The sequence below is a fragment of the Trypanosoma cruzi genome, genomic scaffold (assembly GCF_000209065.1).
Source record: "Trypanosoma cruzi strain CL Brener 1047053516851 genomic scaffold, whole genome shotgun sequence".
NCBI classification, from domain to species: domain Eukaryota; phylum Euglenozoa; class Kinetoplastea; order Trypanosomatida; family Trypanosomatidae; genus Trypanosoma; species Trypanosoma cruzi.
This window is the reverse complement of record NW_001849577.1, coordinates 776,352-785,051: the sequence shown is the minus strand read 5'-3', so window position 1 is coordinate 785,051 and position 8,700 is coordinate 776,352. Positions and strand designations below refer to the sequence as shown.

General features: G+C 48.7%; 6 protein-coding genes across 6 annotated transcripts, besides 8 other annotated features; all 6 read right to left on the bottom strand.

Annotated features, from left to right (window-relative positions):
• Window positions 1-8,700: a sequence feature (heterozygous, Esmeraldo-like haplotype).
• On the bottom strand, window positions 27-809 carry Tc00.1047053510765.70 (60S ribosomal protein L5, putative; the record flags this gene model as incomplete). Its single annotated transcript, XM_800575.1, has 1 exon — window positions 27-809. The coding sequence occupies one exon, from the start codon at window positions 807-809 to the stop codon at window positions 27-29; it is 783 nt and encodes a 260-aa protein (XP_805668.1).
• Window positions 836-918: a sequence feature (CT-rich).
• Window positions 1,037-1,057: a microsatellite.
• On the bottom strand, window positions 1,094-2,023 carry Tc00.1047053510765.60 (60S ribosomal protein L5, putative; the record flags this gene model as incomplete). The annotated part of the gene is made up of 1 exon (XM_800574.1): window positions 1,094-2,023. The coding sequence occupies one exon, from the start codon at window positions 2,021-2,023 to the stop codon at window positions 1,094-1,096; it is 930 nt and encodes a 309-aa protein (XP_805667.1).
• Tc00.1047053510765.50 (hypothetical protein, conserved) lies at window positions 2,286-3,653 on the bottom strand (the record flags this gene model as incomplete). Its single annotated transcript, XM_800573.1, has 1 exon — window positions 2,286-3,653. The coding sequence occupies one exon, from the start codon at window positions 3,651-3,653 to the stop codon at window positions 2,286-2,288; it is 1,368 nt and encodes a 455-aa protein (XP_805666.1).
• Window positions 4,176-4,197: a microsatellite.
• Window positions 4,482-5,429, bottom strand: Tc00.1047053510765.30 (COP-coated vesicle membrane protein gp25L precursor, putative; the record flags this gene model as incomplete). The annotated part of the gene is made up of 1 exon (XM_800572.1): window positions 4,482-5,429. The coding sequence occupies one exon, from the start codon at window positions 5,427-5,429 to the stop codon at window positions 4,482-4,484; it is 948 nt and encodes a 315-aa protein (XP_805665.1).
• Window positions 5,126-5,216: a sequence feature (A-rich).
• On the bottom strand, window positions 5,431-5,886 carry Tc00.1047053510765.20 (hypothetical protein, conserved; the record flags this gene model as incomplete). Its single annotated transcript, XM_800571.1, has 1 exon — window positions 5,431-5,886. One exon carries the CDS (start codon window positions 5,884-5,886, stop codon window positions 5,431-5,433), a length of 456 nt encoding a protein of 151 aa, XP_805664.1.
• Window positions 5,956-5,983: a microsatellite.
• Window positions 6,595-6,625: a microsatellite.
• Window positions 6,741-6,761: a microsatellite.
• Tc00.1047053510765.10 (hypothetical protein, conserved) lies at window positions 6,775-8,700 on the bottom strand (the record flags this gene model as incomplete). The annotated part of the gene is made up of 1 exon (XM_800570.1): window positions 6,775-8,700. A coding segment is annotated over one exon (1,926 nt), but the record flags the coding sequence as incomplete, so codon positions are not given.

Here is an 8,700-nt window from a genome sequence, read left to right as displayed (position 1 = left end):
TTCCGCTCCTTCCTTGCGCGACGACGTCATTGGATCCGGCGGATAGCAGCGTGCGCCTTCTTGTACATGCCCTCGAGCTCGTTGGGAACAACCTTGGGCTTGATGTACTTTGAAAACTGGCACGTGCTCTCCTCGGGGTTGGAGCTCGCCTCCTCACGCACCTGCTTCAGGTATTCAGCAACATGCAGGCCCAAGATGCGGTCGCGGTGGGCCTTGGCGTTGAGCGAGTCCTTCTCCTTGTCGTAGCCGGGGAAGCGGTTCGGGCGGTGAGGCACAGCCAGGCCGCCGTCCACCGCACCCTTCATGACACCAAACACACGAGCACCGGTCGTCGTGCGGGCGAGTCCAACGTCAAGAATGGCCTTGAATGGGAAGCGCTTCTCGTCGTCGCCCTGGTCGTCGGCCTTCGTACGCACGGCCGAGTAAGAGCCGTCCGCCTCCTTCGTGCCCTCGAACTTGTTCGCGAGGCCAAGCTTCGTCAGCATGCGCCGCGCAACCAGCAGACCTGTCGCGTACGCCGCCGCGTAATTCGTCAGGCCGTGCTGGATTCCAAACTGCGGGAGCTCGTGCGAGTATGCCGCCATCACAACCTCATCACCCACAACCTTCGCCTGCACAACCTGCGCAATGATGTCGCGGTTCGTGATGCGCACCACCAGGCGGTACTTGGGCGTTCCAAACTTGGTCTTGTCCTGCAGCACCATCTGGCGCCGCGCCTGGTAGTCCGTCTTGCCCTCGCGGCGGCGGCGGTACTTCACCTGGAAGCGCTTGAAGTACGCCTTGTTCTTCACAACCTTAACGAATGGCATTCTTTTCTTGGTGGGGAGCTGACGGCAAAAGGAAAATAAGAAATAAGACAAAAAAAAAAAAAGAAAGAAAGCGTGTAAAACATGAAGCACAAACACAAAAAGGAAAGAATAATGAGAGCAATTTCTTCGCCAGCACGCACCCACGATGTCCGTTCCGCGAGCTAATCCTGCACTCCTCGCCCCCTAAAAAAAATGGAGGAAAGGAGAAGCATATAAAAGTAATAGTCAAACAAAAACAAAAACAAAAAAAATCTGTTGGATTCAGTCAGTAACAGCAGAAGTTTCTACTTCGACGCACGTTCGCGGATGCTCGCAACCAAAAATGCGATTTTCTCCTTGGCGGCGGCCTTCTTCTGGGCGCCAGTCCGCTTCGGCGTGTTGTACTTCTTCACCGCAGCTCCCTCCTTCCGCTCCTTCCTTGCGCGACGCTTCATTGGATCCGCGCGGATAGCAGCGTGCGCCTTCTTGTACATGCCCTCGAGCTCGTTGGGAACAACCTTGTCCTTGATGTACTTTGAAAACTGGCACGTGCTCTCCTCGGGGTTGGAGCTCGCCTCCTCACGCACCTGCTTCAGGTATTCAGCAACATGCAGGCCCAAGATGCGGTCGCGGTGGGCCTTGGCGTTGAGCGAGTCCTTCTCCTTGTCGTAGCCGGGGAAGCGGTTCGGGCGGTGAGGCACAGCCAGGCCGCCGTCCACCGCACCCTTCATGACACCAAACACACGAGCACCGGTCGTCGTGCGGGCGAGTCCAACGTCAAGAATGGCCTTGAATGGGAAGCGCTTCTCGTCGTCGCCCTGGTCGTCGGCCTTCGTACGCACGGCCGAGTAAGAGCCGTCCGCCTCCTTCGTGCCCTCGAACTTGTTCGCGAGGCCAAGCTTCGTCAGCATGCGCCGCGCAACCAGCAGACCTGTCGCGTACGCCGCCGCGTAATTCGTCAGGCCGTGCTGGATTCCAAACTGCGGGAGCTCGTGCGAGTATGCCGCCATCACAACCTCATCACCCACAACCTTCGCCTGCACAACCTGCGCAATGATGTCGCGGTTCGTGATGCGCACCACCAGGCGGTACTTGGGCGTTCCAAACTTGGTCTTGTCCTGCAGCACCATCTGGCGCCGCGCCTGGTAGTCCGTCTTGCCCTCGCGGCGGCGGCGGTACTTCACCTGGAAGCGCTTGAAGTACGCCTTGTTCTTCACAACCTTAACGAATGGCATGCTGTTATGAAAATCCCTGGAAAAGCATAAAGAAAAAAAAATATTATGAGGGATAACATCAAGGAACAGGTAATAATAACCATTAAAAAAAAAAAGGTAATAGAAGGGGGGGGGGGGGGGGGGACTGTGCAAGGAGAGAGCAAAGCAAAAATAACTTGGATGAAGCGCAATCAGCTTGAGGGATGCAAAAACATTAAATGCAAATACAAAAAAAAAAGCAACCTAAATTTACATTTCCGCAACCCCAATGACGCATTTATCTTCAAGGGCTAAAGGCATGCCTTTTTAGGCGGCGCAACTCCTCCTCCAGCAAGGTGATTTGATGTGTCTTTTCTTCCAGATTGCGGACATGTTCTTCCACTACTTGTTGTAATTGGTTGGCCTCATGAACCGCTTTTTGCCACAAGTCCTCAATGTTTCTAACATACTCAGCTGCCTCTCGAAAGATTCCCTCAATTGTCATGTCTTTCCGTGGAATTCCTTTGGGATCCCCAATGATACTCAGGCTGTTTCCTGAGGCTCGAAGTATTGTTAGCTTCCTTGGCACGGAGGGCAGCGTGTCTAAGGAAGGCGCAGACGTGACAGTCAAACCTGTCCTTGGTAGTGTGGAGGCTCGAGCAAGTGGCTTGAGGATAGATGGCAGGCGGGAGCAATGGCGCAGTGTCCTTACCGCTGGGCTCCATGACATCTTAACAAAAATGTCTCGCGGGTACCGCGGAATGAGACCCTCGCAAAGAATGGCAAGGGCCCAGACGTGGTGCTCGTCAAAGGATGTAAAACCCTGCGGCATCCCGGCCGGTTTTTCAGCCACCAACACACAACCGTAGTTACCAATAGGCACAACTATACCGCTTTGAACACGCAAATGGCAACGCAAATATGCTTCAAAAGGACGCGAGTGCCCATTGACTTCTCTGTCGTCTTTTTTGGGGTACATTTTGGTGTTGTTAAAGTTGACAGCCATGCCACCTTGCACAGCGGTAATAAGTGTACTGGAGCTGGCATAGCTGACCTCAAGAGGCAACTTATCGTCTGCATGGATGTGTGCCACACGGCACAGCACGTGGGGATTTTCGGAGACGTCGCCAATGTAAACTGCAGCGCGGACAGCATTCACTCTTGTAAGTACCGATTCCATCATCAGAAACAAACACGTTTGCAACAATGTCGTCGCTCCACGCAAATCAGATTGGTGACTAGTTAAAGAGTTAATATTTTTTTGTATGCCGCCATTAATTTCAGGAATCTCACAGCTGCGAGACGCGGCATTGGTGTCACACGCCCGCACTTCATTTTTACCCATCACTTTAAAGACATCTGGCACCACGCTGCGTGTTCGAAGAAGCCCCACGACAGACGAGGCCTCCTTCTCTCTCATATGGTTAAAAAACTCACCCATTTGCGCCTCAATGGCATCGGCCAGCCTCTCGGCGGCAGCGGCCAACTTCTTCCCAATGTCACCTAAAACGGCCGCGGTATCCTCACCAGACTGCTGTGACACCGCAATTGTGCCGTCATCAAGGTTAAAAGAGGCATGTGGAGAGGTTTTCACAGCTCCCAGTGCCTTAGCAACACAATGAATCGCCTTAAGTTCTTTAATGACCTCTGGACCAAGCACGCCAGCCATCATTTATGGTTCTTCTGCTAACAAATAAAATCAAAAACGACACCCTATTCAGCAATATCTATATTTAGAACTATGTGAAGTACACCTCGGTGTAACGCCGAGGCGTGCCGCTGAGTCAGTACAAAATGTGTGTCTATAATTTAAAAAAACTGCGCGCTGGCTGCGCTTTGGTTACACTGCAAAAAAGAGATGCAAAAAATAAAATTCCAAAATAAAGCAAAATGTAAAAGACAGAATCCAAATGAAAAGAAAGGTACATGCTGTTTTATGTTGTTGTTTTTTCCTCTCTCACTTCTCTCTTCTCTCTTTTGCTTCAAAAAAAAAAAAAAGAACGTTTCTTGGTCCCGCTGCGGTCGTCACGACATCCATGGCTTTTCTCCGTGTGGTCCATCTTACTTTACGCCCCTCGCCCAGAAAGAAAAGAAAGAAAAGAAAAAAATGGAAAGAGAGGATCATTGACGTGCGCAGTGGCGCATGAGAGAAAAATAAAGGGGTGAACTCGTGGGGCAAACAATACACAAACATAGAGAGAGAGAGAGAGAGAGAGGCAGAAGAAAAAATCAATAATAATAATAACAGCAAGCACCTTCATCACCGCCAGCGGCAACAGCAGAAAACATAACTTTTTTTTGTTTATTTTTGCATATTCTTGGAAATCCCCGCGTCTCAATGCACTCCGGACAAAAAAAAAAGGGGGTGTAAAGAAAAGAAAAAAAAAACTGATTATTTCCGCCTTTAATAAAAAGAGTGCCTGCATGCTTATTTTCCACCTGTCCACGCACTCCACATCACATTGTTCTTACAACGCACATATGTTTTCTTCGACGCGTTTCAATCAATGAGACGCTTCTTCCGGAAGTATGACTTCAGGTGACGTAATTCCCAGACAGAAAAAACAACAAAGATGAAGATGATGAACGCAGTGAACCATGTCACCTTAAACGTCATTGCCTCATTTGCGTTGCGCATCTCCGCCTCCTTCTCCTTGTAGTACAGGTACTCAGAGTGGATGGAGCGCACCGCGTCCTCCAGCACGCGTAGCTCCACCTCAATGGGCCGGAGTTTCTCTTTTGTTGCCAACTCCGAGTAATCATTATTTTCGCTTCCAACGCGAATATCCACGCTAATGCTGCGCTTCATTCCCTCAGTCTGCCTCACACCCTGCGCCAGTCGAGAGTAAAAGCAAACCATGAAGTCACCACCCTCGGCGACAAATTCATGAAAGTTGCCACGATCCTGTGCCGTGGACTTATAGTATACATGATCCACAGGGCCTGTCACAACAACATCCACAAACTGTGCATACCCTGGTAGCGCCGCAAACGAGATGAGCAGTTCAGTACTGCTTGGAACCTCCTCTATAAAGCACCGTTGCTTATTGGCTGGCAAATCAAAGGCGAAAGCGTGAGCACGAAGCGCACACATCCATAATGTCACGGTGACACTCAAAAAAAAAATATTTACGTTGTGGCGCATTCCCTCTCTTTTTTTTTTTTTTTTTTTCTTATTGGCCAATTGTTTGTTTGCCTGTTCGCTTATGTTCTTTCTTTTCCTTTTCACTTCTTTCGTCAGCGCCAAAAAGCAAGACGAGGCAAACGGCCAGAAGACAAAGCACAAAGAAGAGGCGCGGTCGTTTGCACTGAAGCAAAAATGACAAAAAGAAGGGGGAGGCGACAAATAAATACATATCCTCTTTCCCTGCAGAGGCGAGGAATGCGAGAAGAAAAAAAAATTTTTTAATGCCGCTGCAACTACAAACCACACCACTGCTGAGAGCATCTCATAGACTACCGCTGGGTGAAGACAAGCCCGAGTTGCCCACTATAGGCGTCCTCGCAACGCAAAGAGAATGCAAATTCGTCGGCGGTCCGCCACTCGCTGGGGAATGTGGCTGCCAGCACACGGGGAGAGTCTCCATCCTTTCCGTATCACCCTGCAACCGCGTGAGAGTCACGTTCAGCTTATATTGCTCTTTGAACCAGTGAAAAACACCCTTGTCGCTTGCGCCGCGGCCACATGCATGCCCTTTTCGGTACACCTCAGTGCTACGACGCAGCGGCCTGTACAGGAAGATGTAGAGCACCGCGAGGTAGATGATCCACACCACAGGGGTCATGATAGCCACAAATATATTTCTGCTGCGCAAATTTCTTTGCTGCGCCGCTGGTATATCCACAACAATAAACAGGAGCGCAGACACAAGGCACATAACGAACCATCCGCGAAAGTGTTTCATTTTCGCCAAAAGGAAAACACGAAACTAAATTAATAGGAGAGGAAGAGCAATGCACTACGCCACAAATCCAAAATAAAAATAAAAATAAAAATAAAAAGAGAGATTGAAAGGCGCTTGAGCCTTAATACGTTCCTCGAGGGCTGCCGCTCGATCAACAGGAAAAGCAAAAAAAACCACTGGAGCAGAAACAACCCAAAAAATCTGGCCAATATTACCAACCGTCCGTGTACCTCAAAAACGGACAAAAAAATACATCGTACACTTATTATTGTCAAACTTTACATCCACGTGCTCATTACAAATGGGCGGCCCCATTGCGCCCCACACCCAATGGCCCGAGAACCCAGAGCGTGGCCGGTCCAAAAGAGAGCGGGTGCGATGGCCAAAAGAAAAATCTACCCATTTACAAACGATCCATCGCAACCCACTCATGATCCAGAAGCAAACAAAAAAAAAAAAAAGAAATATCAGCATTACGCAATCCCGACTGAAGAAAGTAATATGCAATTCACCCATCTTTGTCCAGGTTATTTCCTCAACCTATCAAAATTAAGGAAGAAACAAGAGAGTCATGAAGGGCAGACACATGTATACAAATAGGAAGGCAACATAGAAGCGCAGATTTTGGTAAAACGACTGTATATTTACCGAGTCAACAAAGAAGAAAACAACAAAAAAACATTTAAAAAATCCTCCTCTTTTTCCTCGTTTTTTTCTTTCCTTTTTTTTTTTTTTTTTTGTTGTTGTTGTTGCTAAAGAAATATTATCGTGCTTCAACACCATTCGGCAAGAAAGATTCGTCAGACGGAAAGTAGACATCAGAAAGAAATCGGCAATGTATGACGGCTCGAACCATATATATATATATATATATACCAATATTTTGGTCTACATGGGATGATTTGCCAAATATTCTGAAGCAACAACAAAACCAAGATCATTGAGTGGATGACCTGGACCAACGGGAAGCTGGCCATTAAAGAATCGCTTATAAATTTCCAGTGCCTCCGCTCCCGTTGTTACAAGCCACGGAATACTGCAAATCCACTCTGATCCTTTGATTGTCCCACTCCGCAGATTTTCCTGGTAGCGTCCCGTGATTTTATTCTTGAAGTGTTCCAATGTTCCAAAGAGAATGACAGGATTCGGGGGTACGGAACTAACTTTCCGACGGACCTCTTCAAGTGCGTACTCAAAGTCAGTCCCAATGCCTCCAGTCAGAAAAATGGGGAAGTCCAAATTAAAGTCCGATTGACGCTCCACAAGCTTATTCGAACGGTACGTCATGAAGGCCTCAATATACGGGTTATTTCTCTGCTCATTGATCGTGGCTCCAGGTTTGTGAGAAAGGGAGCCAAAGTCAACAAACAGACCACACGACAAGATACCAAGCGATTTGGCAACCCGATTGCCCACTTCCATGGCACCAGGACCTCCACCAGTGACAAGGGCGAGTGTCTTGCCGGGATTCAAAAGAGGATGGTTACAGTACTGTCTCAAACGCAAAATACCGTTAAAAAGAAATCTGAGCTCAGCCTCAAAATCGCCTTCCATCAGGTTGGAGCCGTAAACACCAAAGAAAGTGGCAAGCAGATATTCCTGCCGTCTCTCCACAGGGACAAAAACCCCACAATCACGGTCCTGGCGCCGAATAAATTGGTAAATTTCACCATGCGCCTCGTCCACATAGAAAACCAAAATCCCAAACGTATTCAAATCACAAAGAAGGCCACTGTCCTCTTGGCTAAAAAACTGCCCGTGATGCCGTGAGGCCTTTGAAAAAAAAATTGCACGCACCTTCTTTCCGACGGAACAGGACAAAATCAATGACTTTAAAGACGGAGATGGAAAATAGCGTGTCATGAGAACACCATCGCTCGTAATATCGCCAGCTGCTATGGCGGAAAGAATGCTGTATTCACATTCCTGGTAAACTGCTTGTTGTGCAATCTCTTGTTGGCGCCCCGGATCTTCGTAGCCAACATAAGGCAGCGGCTTCGGGTCCGCCACGACCCAGTCCGCTGATGTCAACTCACTGAATTGGCCACCTTTACAAATATATGTGCAGCAGCATTCATTACCCCTGGGTGCCGTTTTAAATACGGAAAGGACATCAGCTTTACATCCACACCGCTGTGAAAGTGTCTTCCGCAACGAAAAGGGTACATGCTCGCGGTACGACTCCAAGGTAAAAAATTCAATTGGAACATGTGTCAGCTCCACTGAAGATTCACCGTAGAAGACAAAGGTACGCTTCTGTAATTTTTGTTTGAGGCCTGTGTCGGGTTCAATAACACGTGAACTCATCGATTTAAGTCCCTTAGGAAGAAGTTCATCCACCACACGCCCAAATAGCGTCCGAAGATGCATCGCAAGGCCACGTACGAGTAAAACTCCCTCAGGTGAGGCCACACGAGTGTAGTTCGGACGAAACTCTTGGTGAAGGCGCAGTAACTCCTTGTAACGTGTCCGGTGCTTTAATGCTGCTCCAATGGTCGGAAGAAGGCCATGCACCTCGCCACTATACGCAAAGGTGCCCTCAAGAATGGGCAGAAATGCAACCACGCGACCATCCACTATTTTCAGCTCCCAGTCTGGTTCAGAAGAGTCACCATAGTTGAGGAGAAAATGGCCCGCCTGATCCAAGGTTTTGAGTAGGCGGTTAATATAGCTTACATTCCGCACCCTCCGAACCTCCTCCAAGGCAAAAAGTTTCCCAATATAGGCTCCTTCACCAATGTAATCCAACATGAGCACACCAAGGGGTGATAAGGCGACCAAATTCATGCGAATCTCGGCCCGTAAAGCACTCCG